Source organism: Doryrhamphus excisus, linkage group LG18 (assembly GCF_037039965.1).
Source record: "Doryrhamphus excisus strain RoL-2023G ecotype Guam linkage group LG18, RoL_Dexc_Guam_v1.1, whole genome shotgun sequence".
NCBI classification, from domain to species: domain Eukaryota; kingdom Metazoa; phylum Chordata; class Actinopteri; order Syngnathiformes; family Syngnathidae; genus Doryrhamphus; species Doryrhamphus excisus.
In genome coordinates this window covers 12689597-12708415 of record NC_136374.1, presented here as the reverse complement: position 1 = coordinate 12708415, position 18819 = coordinate 12689597, and the positions used below count along the sequence as shown (strand labels likewise).

At 41.8% G+C, this 18819-nt stretch overlaps 2 protein-coding genes across 8 annotated transcripts in view; both read right to left on the bottom strand.

The window, feature by feature from the left end:
• Window positions 1–315: 315 nt before the first annotated feature.
• Window positions 316–7072, bottom strand: mybphb (myosin binding protein Hb). 4 transcript variants are annotated; one of them, XM_058055578.2, is made up of 13 exons: window positions 6751–7070; window positions 6156–6224; window positions 5920–6054; window positions 4632–4799; window positions 3380–3468; window positions 3110–3305; window positions 2866–3005; window positions 2630–2789; window positions 2423–2559; window positions 1874–2060; window positions 1759–1811; window positions 844–875; window positions 316–728 (listed from the first exon to the last, which is right to left on the bottom strand). In XM_058055578.2, exons 1-11 carry the CDS (start codon window positions 7001–7003, stop codon window positions 1780–1782), a joined length of 1566 nt encoding a protein of 521 aa, XP_057911561.2. In that variant the 5' UTR covers window positions 7004–7070; the 3' UTR covers window positions 316–728; window positions 844–875; window positions 1759–1779. The 4 variants fall into 4 exon arrangements, with proteins under 4 accessions (XP_057911561.2, XP_078654546.1, XP_078654545.1 ...); XM_078798420.1 differs by lacking the exon at window positions 6751–7070 and adding an exon at window positions 6609–6646; XM_078798419.1 differs by lacking the exon at window positions 6156–6224.
• Window positions 7073–8446: 1374 nt separating this feature from the next.
• Window positions 8447–18819, bottom strand: part of nav1b (neuron navigator 1b) — a 49275-nt gene continuing 38902 nt past the window's right edge. For 3 of the 4 annotated variants that reach the window (XM_078798778.1, XM_078798775.1, XM_078798777.1), the window contains 11 exons: window positions 18431–18622; window positions 18178–18273; window positions 18006–18101; window positions 17550–17718; window positions 13810–14045; window positions 13572–13726; window positions 13431–13502; window positions 12834–13030; window positions 12633–12751; window positions 12335–12532; window positions 8447–12272 (listed from right to left, as the gene is read on the bottom strand). In XM_078798778.1, coding sequence (XP_078654904.1) covers window positions 12189–12272; window positions 12335–12532; window positions 12633–12751; window positions 12834–13030; window positions 13431–13502; window positions 13572–13726; window positions 13810–14045; window positions 17550–17718; window positions 18006–18101; window positions 18178–18273; window positions 18431–18622 — 1614 coding nt within the window. In that variant the 3' untranslated portion in view covers window positions 8447–12188. Of the gene's footprint in view, window positions 12273–12334; window positions 12533–12632; window positions 12752–12833; window positions 13031–13430; window positions 13503–13571; window positions 13727–13809; window positions 14046–17549; window positions 17719–18005; window positions 18102–18177; window positions 18274–18429; window positions 18623–18819 lie in introns of all 4 variants that reach the window. The other variant, XM_078798776.1, reaches the window with a different exon arrangement.

Here is an 18819-nt window from a genome sequence, read left to right as displayed (position 1 = left end):
GGCTAATTTTGCTATTTAAGGATGCATATCTCTGGCCTCCTGCACAAGTATCACTATGCCAGTAACTCAATGGCTGCATAGCTACACGGCCGGTATGAGTATGTGGAAGCTGGCCGCTTCTATGCTGCTTCAGCTGCAACAGTAATTTGAGTCAACATGAATCCAATGAGGCGGCATGTATTAGTGAACCTCCTGGCTGTAATTGTAAAATAAGGGCAGGCAGGTGTCAGGAAACTGCAGTCTGAGAAAAAATGACATATAAATAAAACCTGAAGGGTTAGTTCAGTTTACAAACTACGGTGCACACTAACAGGATCAATCAGACAATGTTTATTTTAATACATGATGTTTTCTGTAACACAGACGGGTTATACTAGCATACACATTCATTAGCTTGTCCTTTTTATTTTAGCTTCTGACCACACTGTTTTCTCTTGTGTACTGTTGTCCTTTGGGAGCAAAACAACTATTCCTTTGTCCTACGTTATTTATTAGCCTTAATTATTTAATAACCACTATCATGTGACCTCTCCTGGAGATGTTAATTTACAGAAAAATGTTCATCAATGTTACTTGGGTTTTAAGAAGACCATTTGGTGAAAAAGCTGATAGTGGACATGGATTTGGACTTCCTCTAACACTCAGACTCAAAGTCACACTCAACAACGATGTGGTTCTGTGGTCAGCAGCCAGTATGTACATGTTGTTCCAAGGAATCCAGGACCTTCCTGTAGAGGAATATCACAGAGGACGTTTAAACAAATGGAAAAAAAAGCACACACTTCCTTTGGGTTCATTATGGAAGTGGGGACAATTTTAGACTAGGCTATAAGTGTCTCGCACCTTATGCCGCGAAGGCCTCGCTCCCTCTGCTCCTAATTTGGGATTGAACACATGGACAAATAACCACAACAGGTGTTAGGTTGGGAGGAAGTCAGATAAGCTTGGGAAGTGGTAGTATTTTGTGGGGACAAAAAGTGACCCTAATCTCCAAAATGATGTATTATTGTATCCAATCATATAATTGGACTGCAAATACAAACACTGTGTTCCTTTGGAGGCCAACTCTGAGTCATGGAAAAGTGAGCTGCTGAGCCACTACGCATATAATTTATGAATTCTACCACTTGGACACCTGGTCCAAGATTAGTGCCCTCCATGTTTGGGCAAGTGTGTCACCAAGACAACCCAGACCACCTCATGACTCATTTAGACCAACCAGGGTCAGCTTTCAGACGTATGATTGTAGCAGTGAAAATGTATAGACAGTCAGTGTGATCTTGGAGCCTTCATTTAACCTACTATCCATCTACTGCACAACATTATGAACTGACTTAACACGATTATTATGAACCATAACCTATGTTATTATACATTACACAAGGTTAAAAACATTATATATTATCAATTCAATTTGCCTGTATGTTTTTTTGGAATGTGGCAGGAAGCCAGACAACCCGGAGAAAAGCTGTGCAAGCATGAGGAGAAGCAAACCCCGCACAGATGCACAAAAAGAATCAAACCCTTGATCTCCAGACCGTGAGGCCAACATTCTCACCACTACAGAATGGCTCTGGTGATGTGAGCAATTTGATAGCCATTTTTAAATATTGTACATATTGTATGTATGTTATGAGACGGGGTGTAGATGGTCCATAAACTGAACTAGGAGACTAATAATTGTCAATGGGTGAATACAGTACATTGTTGCAAATATGTGGAGCCGGTTCTCATGTTGAACCTTTGATCGGTTCTTACCGTGTGAATGAGGACGACGACCTACTTCTTGTCTGCCTCGGCAATAATCGGCTCTGTTGACATGAAAGACACGTTAGAACCCCAAAAAGCAAAGCAAAGCAAATCCTTTACTTACGTTTGACCTCCAGCTTGCAGCTGACGGTGACCTCACCATGGTGGTTCTTGGCCCTGCAGGTATACACGCCGCCATCAAAGCTAACGGGCTTGCGGATCTCCAGAGAGCAGATACCTTGGACGCAAATCTGCCTGAATTTGGGGTCTTCTCCAATGACCATTTGGTTCTTCAGCCATTCGATTTTAGGCTGCAGGAAGACATTTTACATGAACAAAACGCTCTCAACACTTACCGACAAATATCAGTCGTGAGGGATGTTTCTATTTCTGTTGGTGCAAACTCGTTGAAGGGAGACTATTGACGGAAGTGGACACGCAGCCTGTTTTGGAGTTTTAACGCCACTGACATGGCGATCAACTCTTGGGAATGTCAGGTATTTGACCCCTCTTTCCATATGAGCCATCACCCTCATGGCTTCTCATAACCTCGCCTACCCGTGCCCTGATCCTTAACATAAAGAATGCCAGTTCCAGTCAGAGCCTCCTCATGCAGACTGGCCATGCTGGCTGGTAAAACTGATGAAAAGTTGGAGGGGTGTTGAAGTGTTACCTTGGGGTGTCCCCTGACGGAGCACAGCAACTTGGTGCTGTAGCCCACTGTTGTGGCTCGGTTGGCCAGGGATGTGGTGAACTTGGGCGCCTCAGTGAAGTCGTGCTCCTTGTACTCGGGAGCCTTGTAGTCGATTCCTGCGGGATAGAAGCTGTTGTAGCTACCCAGAACCTAAAATCATCTGGTAATCTGGACTAACGTTGCAACCTGTCTTGAGGATTTTTGCCTCTTCTTTGGTGACGGCGGCGTCCTCGCTGATACCACACTTGTTCTCGGAAAACACTCTGAATTTGTATGTGTTGCCCATGATGAGGTCCGAGATGGTGGCGTTGAGCCTGTGGTAGTGCTCCAGCACAGTGTACCAGTCCTGTCGACATACAACTTCATCAGCATCACTCATGAATGGAATAATCCTGTCACGTTAACTCCAGTGGAAGTCTTACTCCAGTCTTCTTGTCAGCCTTCTGGATGGTGTAACCTGTGATGTCTGTGTTGCCATTGTCTTTGGGTGCAGTCCACTCGAGGGCCACATTGAAACCCCATGTGTCTACAATCTTCACGCTGGCGGGAGGCCCTGGGAGCTCTGTGAACCACCAACACAAGTAGATTAGAATTAGATGTGGCCCGAACGACAGGAAAAACCCAGGAAAACCCAGTACGACAGGAAAAATATGGGACCTTACATACCAACAATCTGAAGGGTGAGTGGGGCCTTGTCCTCAAAGTCGTCCACCTTGACACACATCTCGTACACGCCAGAGTCGTCTCTCTCGGACGCACGGATGAAGAGGATGCTGTCCCTCTCCGTGCTGCGGATGTTCACCCTCTTTGTATCCAGGGGCTGTCCGTTCTTGGTCCAGCTGACCACAGGCTTGGGTTTTCCCTAAAACATGGACAATTATGCCCTAACGACACACTGTGCTCTGTTAAGGTGGGCTTACTGTGTTCATAGCTTACTGTGAAGGGGATGGTCAGGTTGATCTTGTCTCCGACATAAGCAACGTATCTCTGTCTGAGGAAGCGAGGCAAGCGGACCTTGGGGCGATCTAGAAAAAGAGTGGCGAATCAAACAACGAATCGGAATAATTCCATTCGGAAAGAGGAAAAAGTCATGTAAACGTGGCTATTGTATGATTGAAAAAGGTTACATGTATGTTTACGATTCAATACTTTACATGAATACATGCCCTAGATTTTACTGGAAGCACCACCTGCCGTGTCCATTGCAGCAACATTTGTTGGGACTTTAAATAGAGTGAGGCCATTGCATGTAAGCCTGAGCCGTTTATTCAACAAAGCGAGAGGCCGTCCTGTCACCTGTGCATGCTAATTGGAAGACAAAGAAGGGCAAACGTGTGAATAAGCAGGAATACTTTGCGGCCCTGCCTTGGTGTCGACCATCTTATCACTTTACTTAGAGCCAATTAGCAGCAATGGAAGATCCTCATCTAACATCTTTGGCGTGCCTCAGAAATAAACACCATCTCATAGGGTGTCATGAGATTTGGGTGTCACCGGAGACCGCTTTTCATCCCCCCCACCACCCCATGTCTTCCTCTTATGAAGAGAGGAATTTCACCTCTTCCCCACGCACCCCCATCTGCTCGCCCTCAGCTCACTTGTCGCTATCGATCTTCAGCCAGAGCACTCAAACCCCACTCCGACGTCCAAAGACATTAAAGCTGGTAACTGAGCCAGAGAAGACGCGCTAATGACCGTGGACATTGCAGGTATTTTTCCACAGCTTTGCGGCCATTTTGAAGGAAACCATTCATAAAATCCTTTCTATTTCTGGACCGCCCGCTAAGACGGACATGCTATGTTGAAGTACTGTCCTGCCAGGCTCAGGTTACGACCGTTCATCCTCCCCATTACACTAACGATGATTTGTGGGCGAGCCAAAAGTTACTCAGGTCCGTCTTTGAGGCTCAATCATCCACTTGTTACGATGAACATGGAAAACATGCTAAACAAGCTTGCAGGGGGGGCTTATCTATATTAGATCCTCTCTCCAATGTTAGCCTTTCTCATCAAGCATCACTTTCAGAATGTTAAGCCAGTTGTTGGCACATGCCTGTGCAACATACCTTAGTTACACAGTTCATGCATGAGATAGCTAAAATACTACACAGAGTATGTTAAGAGTTCAGGTGTACACCAAAATAATAAATATAATGCTAAATGTTTATACTAACTATCACAATCTTACCGGCGACTTCCTTCACCAGCACGGCCTCAGGGAGAGCGACGGGCGGGCTGCGTCCGCCAGCGTTCACGGCCACCACACGGATTTTCAGGCGGTCGCCAGTGGTCTGGTTCTTGATGACGTAACGGCAGGACTTCTGCAGTTCCTCGTTGATGGCCGTCCAGTCCTCAGCTGTATAGAGAAGAGGGGGTGAATTTTGAATTTCAAAACGGGACATGTTTGATGCAGTCTTATCAGGCCAATGTTGTAATAAAATAAAATAAAATGATAATGTATACAAATTCTGTGCAGCAACAATCCAAGCAATTCTATTCATCTACACCAGGGGTGTCAAACTGTTTTCACAGTTACAGATGCACTGAGAGGGCCACTTGTAACTGTTAACATACATCCGTCCCTTGATACATTGTCGCTGGAACATCGCTCCTTCACCCTATCGTTTTTCAAACATGAACTACTCAGAAAATATGCATATTTAAGAAAATGGTATGTGTTTTTTCCCAAATTAAGCATTTTCAAGCTAAATGAACTAAAATACAAATACAGTATCAGCTATTAACATCACAACCTTGTGGATGTAGTATTCTAAATTGGTCACTAGGTGTCAGTAATTGGCTAGCAGACAAGCAACTTTTATAGCAGGTGTAAATAATCTCACAAAAGGCACAATAATACGAATATAATCATGATCATCAAGAACCCCCAACGTCACTTCCTGTCCACCATGGATTCTGCTCCCCTACAAGGTAAACGGTCATAAATGGCTTATTTTCTCTTATTATATCTAATATAGTGGGGAATGCGAAAGTAAAGATGACAAATTTTTTTTCTTGACGACTTCTAATATTACTATTCTCATAAGACTGCATTTTTTCACATTCAAATTTTGACTCCATTCTTTGTACTCAATTTTTCTTGTAATATTATTTATTTTCTCATGACATCACAACTTTATTACCTGAACAACTCTCATTCTCATAGTATGGCTTCCTTTCCTATAAGATTCTGTCTTTATTATTGTAATATTACAACGTTATTCTCCATATTATGACTTTACGACTATGTTTGTAACATTATGACCCCTTTCCTGCCAGATAACGACTTTAAGCTTCGTCAATTTCAACATAGCAGAAGTCAGAAAACAAAAAGTCGACATCAGCTGCTGCCACTGAACCTTTGCAAATGATTTAAAAGGTCAGCTGAGCGTCTTGCGGCAGAGTATAAATATCAAGTCGTGACCTCTGTCGTGTGCATGCCACTGTGTGCGGTGCACCTGGCGGGGGGGACTCACTTCCATCCTTGCAGGTCTCGATCGTGTATCCATCCAGGCCGGACAGCCCGATGACCTCTGGTTGGCTCCAGATGATAGTAACAGAGGTGTCGTTCTTGTCCTCCACAAACAGATCCAGAGGGGCACTTGTGGGTTCTGAGGGAAGCAGTAATAAAATAATCCCATTATTGTCATTCTGGAACCAACATGCACTGAGCGACCTCTTCTTCTGGCAGCTCTGTGACTGGATGGTTTACCTTTGGGGGGAGGTGGTGGAGGTGAGGGTGCTTTCGGCTCTTCAGGTTCTGCCGCCTCAGCAGCTTCAGCTAAACAGGCATTGGCGTCGTTATTGGCAGCAGTAGCGGCGGCAGCAGAGGCATCAAAATGCTTCATGACTCCCCCTCATCTCACAGTTACATATTTTGTCATCCAATTAATCACCATTTTTATTTAGAGAGAGAGAGCAGGAAGATGGTGACAGGCAGCTATTAATAATGCATGCATAATTAGTGTGTCATCTGCAAGAAGGCATTGGAAGAAAATCAAGGCAGTGCAGGGAAGTTAATTCATAGGTCATTACAATAGCGACATTAACTTCATGCGTTGATACTCATCTGCAAGGATTATTGGGTCTTTTTTCTATTCTGTGTATTTGTATTTCTAGCAATTTTATTACGATTACTATAAAAGTAAAAGTTACTTTTACTCACATTTTCGTCTCCAAATATGCCCAAAACCATGCATTTTTGCACCACTCACTCCTGGTAACCACTTTAAAAGTGAAAACTCTCTTTTCAATGTAATTAATAAAGTTGTTCTGACATGTCCATCCAACCGGACTCAAGCAATTACCGTCTGCCGGCGCGGCTTCTTCACCCTCGGCTGGAGGAACAGCAGCTGGGGCCTCGCCCTCCGCAGGCGCGGCAGCATCGGCAGGTGCGGCTTCGGCGTCAGCTGGGGCAGGAGCGGCTTCGGCAGGCTCCGCTGGCGGGGCCTCGACGGGGGTGGGCTCTGGGGCTGGCTCTGGAGCCGGTTCGGGCGCCTTCTCCTCCACCTTTTTAGGTGGTTTTGCTGCCTTCTTGATGGGGGCAGGCTTGGTCGGCATGTTGGCGATGGCAGCTAATTCCCAAGTGGCAGGAAGTCCGTAAACTGTAATCCAATGCCAACGTTCGTGCGCGTGAAGTGAGTTTATATAGACCCCTGAGGGTTAGGCCACGCCCCCCAGAAAATGGACGCGTAATTGTTACCATAAGAGCTAACTTAACTAGCACTGAAAAGTACTTTAAAAGTAGTTTAAACGACTTCATCTTAATAACACGGATGTCTTCAAAAACTAAGTCAAGTCCCAAGACTGAGTATCAACAAACTCCCTCAATAAATCATAATAGCATCCCTTGGCCACAATGCTAGTAGCAAGCTAATATTAACCAACTGATTTAGTGCTATATTATAGGCTTAGTTTTTACATGCTGAAGACCACAAATAAGTGTCAATATTAGAATTGTGCTATATATTTTTTTTTCTGTGCCAGTATGCCGGTATAGATTCTTCCAATGATTAAAAAAAATGATGAAAATGACAGGTGCATCAGTAGATATATAAGATTAATGAAATGCTGCCATTGTGAGCAGAAAAAAGGAAGTATTGGGCTGGCCAAAAAATCATAATAAACATAACAATGCCCATGTCTGTGTAAAGAAAACAGGACTGTCATGAAAAAATATCTTCTATATACAGTTGGAATCATCTACATCTTCCTTAATCAGAAGCACAAGCATTAGTTTATTGAAGATTTAGTAGCAATGATTGCAGAGGCTGACATTCAATTAGAAAAGTTAGCCAGTTTGTTACCAATAAATACACATAAGGTTTGTAGCTTTTTATACAAGACTCCACTGAATTTAAAAATGTATATCATTTTTATCATCATATCATGATCATGTGATCAAGATTTTGACTTAAAAGTTGAGTTTTCCTTTTCCAGCTCCTGTTTGTTACCAGCACCAAAGGAACAGCTAGCATAACTTGATAGTAGTAAGTTTAGTCACTTTGTGAGTTAGCCAATAGCTTCCTTCAGAATCATAAAAGTAATAATTACTAATGGTTTCATAGCAAACTTCATTTACAAGCGTTATTGTCTTTTTGGAGTAATTAGATGGAGCAAGCTTTAGTTGCATTACTTTGTTACAGATTTGGCAAGTCAACATTAGTGGTTAGCGATACTAGCTTTGCTAGCTGGACAATACGCCAATACGTAGGTTATATAATGTAATATAAGGTAATATAAAGCCAATACGTAGGTTTTCGCTCATATTTTTAACTAGTGATAGCTGCTAGCTTAGTAACCTAATGCGGCCATCAGTTACCAACTTTACGAGCCAGGAATACACGCTAGCTTTTCTGTTTACATTACTAGCTAACTTTAGCTAGACAGTTTTCCTTCCTAGCTTTACTTGAGTGCTTCTTTTCTTGGCAGTTTTCATTTCTTTTAAGTCTGTACTTAAATCACTGCTGCACATCGTCCAATGAACCGACAAGGAGCAGGTGATGAAATATAACATGTACTTTATTGATTTAAACAAACAGTGACAATGCTGAAGTTAGCTTCTGATTCACTAGCTTCCGATTCAGCACTTTAAGGAAATTTAAAGTGGAATTAACTTACTGTGCAGTGTGACTGTTTGTCCCAATGGTCTTTTTTTTCTGACACTTCTTATTGTGAAAACATTTTAGATGTTTAAGGTAAGACATTACCTTTACCTGACACTATGGTATTTATTAAACTTTATTTAAAAATGTGCCTTTACTGCATTTTTGCAAATAGAATAAAGGTTTCACAAAAACAACAGTGGGTGTCAGCCAAAGGTAACATCTTACCGACAATGTTTTTACTTCGATAAGTGTCATAAAAAAACAGAAATCAGTGGTCAAACAGTCACACAGCATATTAGGTTAAAGCCACCTTAAATTGAATTGGAGGCTGGTGAATGGGAAGCAATCTCCAGCGTCATCAAACAGTGATGTGTGGATGTATGGATGGAGGCCTGGCTGTGTATTATGGAACCCGAGTCTAAACCCTCTTCACTGATTGTTGCTTCATCTTGAATATGTTGCCATATTTACAGTCTTTACAATGATGTTTCGTACAAAATAGAGAAATTAACCTTTTATAAAGGAGTCTTTAGAAAACAAAGAAGAAGAAATATCAAATATCTGTTTGTTTTTTTTGAAAAAGGAAATCATTAATGATCTTCCTAATAAACAATTCATGTCACTCATTGTCACACAAAAAGTTTACATGCATTTACAACACAGAAAAACCCTTAACATTTGCAAAGATCTCATAACATATGGGTTTTTTTCTTTTTTTTTTACATTTACCGTTTAGTCAACAAGTTTCTCCAAAAATATGACTATCCAGCAACCTGTATTGGTTTGTAGTTTATTTAAAATCAATACAAGTGCTGTTTTTGGGATGAAACTTTCAATCTGAAATGACAATCATGACCATTTATGAATTATTCATGTGGACATGGCATCCAAACTATGTCTTTTCATTTTACCCTGTTACCAACACAACACCCCAAACGTTAAGGCTCACCACTTGATCCCGTCAGAGCGACGGAACACGCAGGAACATGATCTGCACGAGTTTCTGACAAACACCAGTAGAAGTTGCTGTATAGTTCTGATACACTTTGACGCAAACCTAAGTTACAGCTACTGCAAGCACGACGACCACTGAATGAGATGACAAGCTTTTTAGGGACGCGGCAGACATATTTACAATACTTAAAACCTACATTTTTTGTACCCTAACTGAAACTCATCTTTTAATTCACTTTGGGATTATGATCATTCGCAAAAAAAGCGCTATGCAATAATTTAAATGTTTTTTTTTTTTGGACGCTAACTATGAAAGTCATCTTTGTATTTTACTTATCATTCGCAAAAAAGTGCTACACAAGAACAAAGCAACAAGTGTTTAATTCATCTTATCAAGATAACTTAGAGTTGCCGCTTAAGTGATGGGACATTCGTTCGTTTGATGAGTTCATTCAACAATGTGTACACAATCCTTTAACAATGAAAATCACTACATAACTTCTTTAGGGACACTTATGCTTTACTTACGTTTTACTATAAGTAAAAAAACAACCTACATGGAGCACCTCAAAAAGTGATCATCAGCGTTATCTGCTCTCCTAGCTCCTATACGAATACATCAGCATGGCCATGTAGTATGTCGTACAATGTCTCACACGACGCCACTGTCTATAAATGTCGTCGATATCTTAAAAACATATATTTTTTTGGAACTATCTTTTCAAGCTACCCTGAATTGTTGCATGAATACGACAAACAGTTTGTGACAATGTTGAGAAGCACCATATGCACCTACAGTATATGTTGAAAATTCTCCTGGCGAAGTGGCTGTAGGTAGCTTTAAAGTCATTCTACTCAGACATCTTTTTTGGGGGGGGCATTATTAGCTTTTTTTGTGACGCAGCTTCGTCAAACACCCATGCTACACGTTCGATATCGTTCAGTGGCTCTTTCACAAGCATTTTCTCTACATTCATTTGTGCATTTATTTTATAATGTTTTGGTTATCTGATTCCAGGTACACAATCTTTCTAGAACTGCATTACATGACCGAGTATTAGGGATGCACTATTGCCAAAATTCTCAATGGCTTTGGCTTGCTGATATAATCCAAAGAAGAAAATTATCATAACAATGAAAAGGTAAGATTTGCTACATTTTCAACCTTTTTTATCGCAGTAATTGGTAGTCATCAAAAGGTAAAATTAGCTCCATGTTTTTACATGTTTTATGATTAATAACAGATAGCAGCGCCACTAGTTTGCATTGCCAGTTAGCAAAAGCGTTAGCTACTTCAGCACCCAAGTTCAGCAAAGCGCTAAGTCGTAGTCAAACCCGTAATCTGCTTTACTATCTGGTTGACAATGTCACTAGCCATCAGTACTCGCTAGGTTACACAGATTTTGTAACTTACATTACTTGCTTGATTTACGAGGTAAGCTATCGAAACTGGTAAATTATACTTTTCCATGATAGTTTGCTGGAAAAACCAGCATAGACCAGCTACCAACATAAATTGTGTTTTCGTGTTGGTAGGTTGGTAGCTAGTCTATGCTGGTCTGGAGGACCAGCACGGAAACACAACGTATGCTGGTCATGCTGGGAGCTGGTCTCCAGAACAGCATACCAGCACGAAAATGCAACGTATGTATAGGGACCAGCATACCAGCAAGAAAACACAACATATGCTGGTCATGCAACACAATGTATGCTGCTATGCTGTTTTTTTCCAGCAGGCTTCCCAACTGTATGAGCTAGCTTTGCAATCGAGTTAGCTAACTGTGACTATTTTCTTTCTTATCAGTGTGGCCCTAATACTCCCTCATCCCCCTTTCAAAAGGTTTCAAATCAGTGGATTCAAACTGCATCGTCACCCTAGCAGAGGAATACCAGTCATTATACCTGGTATAGTTTACACGGCAGCAACGGTGATAATTATGTGTTTCAAGGTGAAGCAAATAGTACTAGTAGAGTAATAGTAAGCAGTGATTAGCTGATATCACCAGTAAGCGTGTTCAAAAAGAGTATGACAGCAATCTTTCTTTGTGAATGACTTGACGGATGAGTTCAAAATAATAAAGTCATATTGGCAGAAAAGGGTAATTAAAACCTGATGAGCTGATAATGAGTTAAGATGATGTAAGCACCAGTGTGAGCTGCTGAAGTTGTGGTGACGCTGACCTTTTGGTTTTTTAAGGCATCTTGTTTTTTTTTTTAATTGTTGTTTTACCTGCTCAGGTTGGAACGTCGAGGATTGCATAATGTGCAACATTTGGCTTTAGAGACGGACAAACTCATGCTGTCGTACTCTTTTTTTTTTTTTTCCAGCAGCGAGTCACCCCTACTGTGTGTGAGAACAGCTTCAGTGGACAAGTACAACATATTCCGTGATGCACTGTTTCACCTGAAGTGTTTCATGTTGAACTATTAGCACCAATCTAAGAAGAGTACTGAGGACAAAGAGGTGGTAAAGGGACCTGAAGTGAATCTAGTACATAATATATATTTTTTCAAATCGCTCTATAACTTCTTGGAAATACTGCATGGCCTTCCAGTGAAGGAATGACACTTTAAAATCACCCTACAACCATTTCTTAAGGTTCCTGAATGTACAGTACAGCAGACAAGTAATAATGACTATAAAGTTTATGATATGAAGTGCTGAGTTTAAAGTGTGAACTTGTTCACAGTCTTGGCAGGCTGGGCTCGTCTTTGTCTGGGGATTCAATGTAATTGGCAGCCTCTTGAAGCTTCAAAAGCATTGCCATCTAAAAATCATAGAAGACAGTTTGGATCATTGAAACCACAAATTCTTTCCGTGCTCTCTTACCAGCGGATCAGATTCCACTGAGCTTGGTGTAGTTTCCTTGTGAGACTTCTCCTCGCCGGACTGACCAGGACTGCCGGAGCCGATGCTTGGAGGAGGAAGATGGAACAGTTTTGCCTGGTCCTGCTGGGCAGAAGGCCAAGGCAGAGTGCCCCTCACCCACTCCACCGGGTCCTCCCAAACTGCTTTCTGGCCATGGAACTGGAGAGTCGCAATATATCAGAAAAGTAAGATTATAGCACCTTCAAAAGAAGCCACCTAGACAAGAAATCATGTAGATCAATGAGTGAGGTTCTCTCACCTTGATGCCATCCTTGGCTCCTTCTTGCAAGTAGGGAATAATAGAATGGTTCCATAGGTCAATGAACCATGATCGAAACTCATCTACTGTGACAGGACAAGACAAGAAGAAGCAGGGTCCTGAGGAGACAACAGCGAGACACATTGAAACAAAATATATTCCCAAAATACCGTCCCTTATCCTGATCAGAAGGTTTTATACCAATGAGAAAGTCAGATGTGCTGTGCTTCTCCAGGAAGGTGTGTAGGTGATACCACAGTTTGGGAACCCAGTCCAGCACTTGGATCAGGTCGTCATTGGTCAAACTCCTCTCGTCCTCAGACTCCATCAGCTTTCTGTGCAGGTAGCGCACCAGGAAGCCGTTAGCTGGCTCCACGTTGTTGGAGAAGGTCACCATCCTGAGACCCAAACACAAATAGACCTGGTAAATAACTTAATGCAATCCATAGACCAGCTGCCATAACAAAGAAGACATTTCAGGCTTTTCAGTCTCATTAGAAAAACTGGAAATTGGAAAAACTATTCCATGTCCATCCATGCTGCAGCTCAGTTTCAGGATGTAGTCAATCTTCCAATTACCAAGAACATCTTTATGTAGAACAACTATACTTTTTTCCACATTCTTGCAGAGTTCTTCGGGCTCTTGAGGTGACATATTGAACTTCGAGTGACTAGTATGAATGAGAGAGTCAGAAAAATTGAACACACCATCTCCTGATGCCTTGTAACACCAACAACTCACCCAATTTGTACAGCAAACTCACTTTTGTTGCGGGTGGTTTAGACATAAGAACGTACCTGAAGCTGAGGTGAAGACTGTGGTTTGCAGTCATCTTCACTGGCTGATTGCTTGTTCCGATGATGTATGGACTGAAGAGAGGAATAGTGTTATAAAGGTCTAATTTGATGATTTTATCAGACTATATATCTATGAATTACCATTTGTGATATTTGCAAGTGAGTGCCCCATTGACTAGTTCGCTGACCGCAGCCGGGTCATGAATATCATCCACAATAATGACCAGAGGGTTCTCAGAGGAGCTGGTTTCTCTGTCAATTTGATTGGCCAAGTTGGAGAGATACAGCTGTAGATCCTGGAGGGAAAGTTAAGTCGATTAAGAAGAAGTTGATGACAACACAGGGCAACTCATCACTCGTTTTATTCGCTTTCTGTCACCTTGCATGACTGGCGATGCATATTGAAGGTCATGACGATGCCATCAGAAACTTCGCGGGCACTGCGGTCCACCAGGTACTCAGCCAGACGGGAGGCGAGGTATGTTTTACCCGTTCCGCTCGGACCAGATAGGATGAGTCTGCGGTGTTTGAGTAGCAGGCTGATATAGTGTTGCATCATCGGTTTGGGTATGAGGGTCTCGAAGATGAGGCTGTCCACGCACTTCTCCTTTAAGCCTGGACACAGTAGCAAGACACAGGATGAAATGTAATTAAAACGCACGCATCTAATGGCAGTTTTTAACCTTGATTGCATTTGGATGGCCTTTTGATTGTTGTTTGATTTGTTTAATGTGTTCGATTAGATCTGCTGTGGTTCATTTCTCACCCAAAAAAAGATTATAGGTTAATTTGTTAATTTACACTTCTGAGACTGCAATTATGTTCAGCATTATCCTTAATTTGCATAACTCTTGATGACAAAAGTCAGACAGGCAGTATAAAGTACATGAAGTGGATAGATATAACCGGGGCGGCGCTACCATTAGGCAAACACAGCCACTTGCCTGGGGCCCAGAGATTTCCAAGGGCCTCCATAAGGGCTCTTATAAGAGCTAATTATTGTTTTTTTGTATTAATTCACATGCTGAATCCTAAATAAAAAAGTGTAATATTTCATAAGTGTTACGACTGCTGCCCCTCCCTTCTCATGCAATGTCGTGTTCCATGTTAGCGCTCATGTCCGGAAGACGGGAGCGAAGCAAACAGACATGTTGGCGTAGAGCGGAGGTGGTTATGTAAACATGGTCAGTGTTGGGCAGGTTACTTTAAAAAAGTAATTAGTTATAGTTACTTCTCGAAAAAAGTAACTGAGTTACTAACAGAATTACTCCACTACTAAAGTAATTAGTTACCAGTAAGAGTAACTATACCCCCCGGCAAATACGGGTACCATTACAGAGGTTTGGACAGGTGTTTCTGTGAGTTTGAGTTGCTCACAAAAGACGTGGACAAAGTTTTTTTTCGGGGACATAATGTATATTTTACCTTTGACATCAATGAGGTTAAAGTAGTGTCTGTAGCGTCTGTCAAACGCTGTCTTCTCACTAGAGTCCTCCTCATTCGCCATCTCTTGCTATGCTGCATCACACTTTGGACTTCTCTAAACACCCGCCCACTCGAGTTCTCTGATTGGCTGACGACGCAATTTTACAAAAACCTGAGCCAATCCTCATTGCTTATGTGCGCAAAACACCCGCCCATTCAAGTTCTCTGATTGGCTGAAAACGCCATTTTACTAAAACCTGAGCCAATCCTCATTCCTTATGTAGTTATCTCACCCCCTCCCTTGTCACTCTGCAACACTCTCACACTGTCACTATATATTTTTAGGCGGCTTCAGTAACGTGCAGTAACGGGGTGTAACGGCGTTATGCTGACAGTAAAAGTAATTAGTTAGATTACCCGTTACAACGTTATAAGTAACGTTATTTTAAACACCGTTATTCCCATCACTGAACATGGCTGTGTAACTAGCAATTTAAACTAACAGACTAAAAGATTAAATATTCACATTTTGTACAAAAATAAAAATATTTGAAAAAAAGCACGTAGAGGGCCCCCCCATGACGAAGTACGCCCGTAGATATAGCAGTAATTAGGATAGTTAGCTTGCAGAAGTAAGAAAAGAAATTCAACATGACTTGGTTCAACATGGTTTTCTCAAAGGTTATTTTGAGACTGTTAATTAAAGCGCCATCATCTGGCCAACTAAGCTCAAATTTCTTTTGACGCACACAAATGTAATTTCCAGTGGATGTGCCAAGTTTCACCTCCCTAGCAATGTGAGCTGTGGGAGAAACACAGTAACTTACCTCATTTATGATCAAATTTGACTTAAGGATGACAAATCGAAAAATTCTATATGTTTAAAATAGAGGTGCAAGTTGCCTAGCGCTAGACGATGATGGGAGTATAAATCTGTCGCACAAATTAGTTTACGTATTGCTTTGCATGTCCTTCATAGCAATGTGTTGCTCAAGCTTTTGGCTCTGAAAATAACTTCCAGCAGTGTAGTGAGTGAGGGCGAGTGAGCCCAACAGCTAGCACAAGTGTAGAGTTCCACATTAACATCTATGGCGGGGGGGCGGGGCGGGGCAGGGCTGTGGGTCGACCAGCTGGATCTGGCTGGCACCAAGTTACATGGCATCGAGTTACGCAGGAGTCTTCACACATTTAATTCCAACTCTGGCTTCACTCTCACTTCAAGAGGTGGACTAATGGCTGGAGGTATGAGTGTGTGGTGCATAGCCCAACACAAACATATCTTCCCTGGTGGCAATGTGTACTGTATTCAATGCAAATACTTGTCATCTATTTATGATTTTATTTTTCAATTTCTTGGTTTAACTGGGCCTCAGTGCTTAATTTCATACCCTGTCATGTGCATGCCTGTGTTTGCTGGTATAACAATAAATAATCCTTGAAAATACACCATTCAATTTTTACACATTTTACTCCATTTGCAAGACCTTCCAACTTGCATTTTGTGTACTTGTACGCACTTTTAAGATTAGATAGGAAGAAAGGCTGGCCCAAATTTAAAAATTGCATACGGGCTGCATGGTGAATGTGTGGTTAGCGAGCAGACCTCACAGCTAGGAGATCAGGGTTCAATTCCACCCTCGGCCATCTCTGTGTGGAGTTTGCATGTTCTCCCCATGCATGCGTGGGTTTTCTCCGGGTACTCCGGTTTCTTCCCACATTCCAAAAACATGCTAGGTTAATTGGCGACTCCAAATTGTCCATAGGTACGAATGTGAGTGTGAATGGTTGTTTGTCTATATGTGCCCTGTGATTGGCTGGCCACAGGATAAGCGGTAGAAAATGAATGAATGAAAGAATTGCATACCTCAAAATGAGGCTTTGGTTGCGCTTTGGGAGTTTTTTTTTTTTTACCGATCTTGTGAAAAAAAGATTGCATGTTGCACAAAGCTGCCTTTGACTTGCGGGCTCTTTCTGCTTGTCGTGTGCTGTCCTGTGGGTAGTTTCCAGGGTAGTGTGTGTCACACGTTGCGAAATGTCACTTCACATTGTGCCGCTTTGCTGTCACCACATGTCACTTTCGAAGTGGTTTTAAAAAAAAAAAAAAGAAAAAGAAACCTATCTCCCATTCATTGAGAAAATTATGTTTCCTTTCTTTTTTCTGACATCTTTTTGAGGGTCAGTCATTGCCTCAATTTCTGCACCCCAATAGCTTGTTTCCGTCATGTTTGTATGATCTCCACCAATATTATGTTTTGGTCATGCACACAAAACACTTTGAACTATGCTCGGTCAGAGTGTTTTTATATATTGTCATTGTCAGTTTACATATAAGTGTGATATAATTGGATATTGCCGCTATTTTAACTATTTATAGGACAGGGTTGCACAGGGTCAGCGTCTAAATTATGACGTTTGTGAACGCACCTCACTGTTAATGTTATTGGTAATCTTGTGGGAGTGAGGAGGAGATAAGTGTGTGAGCTGTAAAGCGACTACAGCTGTGTTATGTCATGTCTAGATAAAAAAAAAATCATAAATAGTTTTTTATGCTAACTATGAAAATATCCATTTATAATTAAGGTTAACTATGAAAAAAAATAAATAAAATTTTTTCTGCTACACAAATGTTGAAACACTGTCATACACTGTTAAAAATCAAAAAATATCAAAAAATATGTTCATCCCTGTGCATACCTTTCAGAGCCACAGTGATACCGGTGGGCCCCCGGGACATGCACCGAGAGGGCTGCGTCTCAGGAGCCTCTCCCCCAAGAACCCTCTTGATGTGGCCCATGCTGTAACTGAAGATGGAGTCTGTGGACAAGCCAAGACTGGAATTGGGGTCCACTTTGGCAATGTAAACCTGGAATGAACGGCACAGGAGTAAATGCTGAGGAAAAGAAACAAATTGAGAACTCTAATGTTTTATATACACTATTCCAACATGTCATAGTTACCCCCAAATATCATACAAATATGTCCCCTAGTGGCTATGAACCGCATAAAAACACATCAGAGCAATCTGACGATGCAAGGAACAGCGTGCTAAAATTAAAAGCTGACAGCTGAATTACAAACATCACTATGCGAGATGAAAATGGAACATTCGGTCCTTGTGACAGGTCACACCGCCAAAAGAAGCTGCTTCACCTTGAAGGCCTGGCTGACGGCTGAGTCCAGCATGGGCCAGTCCATCCTTCCGTTCACTCTGACCGTGCCGATGAATAAATCTGACTGTTTGACCTCCTGTTGACGTCAAGAACGAGATGTAGGTGACTGAGGATTTACTGGTGGACAGTTTGACACAGAACAGCACACTCACATCTTTGAAGACGTGTAAATCCACCACAGAAACCACCACCCTGACACGGTGGTCGTCTCTCTGTGAGGACAGGCTTGCGTAATCGGTGGAATCTGCAGGAAAAGAAACAATAATGGGAATGGAAGCAGGGAAAAAATAGAGAGGAATGTAAGTCACCAGCAGGCAAGAAACTTAATAAAGGACATTGACTGTACCTAATATTGTGACTGGTGAGTTGATGATAGAGACATATTAATATAATTGACAATATACCTGCACAGGTTCCATCACTCAGCCTTCTGCTGTAACCTTTAGCCACTGCTACTGACTGCCGTGGTGATGAATTGCTGAGACAAGTGAGACCCGAGGACTGGGACACGGAACTGGACGGTCCAGGAGACGGACAGGGGGAGTTGCCGCTTGTCCTCAGTTGGACGTTCTCTACCTTTAGATTTTCCACAGTCTTCTGGATATGGAATAATGACTTTATATCAGTTTAATCTGACCATATACAGTTAAAGGGATAGTTTGGATTTTTTTTTTTTTACATGAAGTTGTATGACATCCATCAGCTGTGTAGTGCATCAATGGTGACTTTTTCTCCACTGAGTCGAGTTCTGGAGGGTTTTTTGGTATTTAAGAAAGTTGGTGGAGTCACTTAAG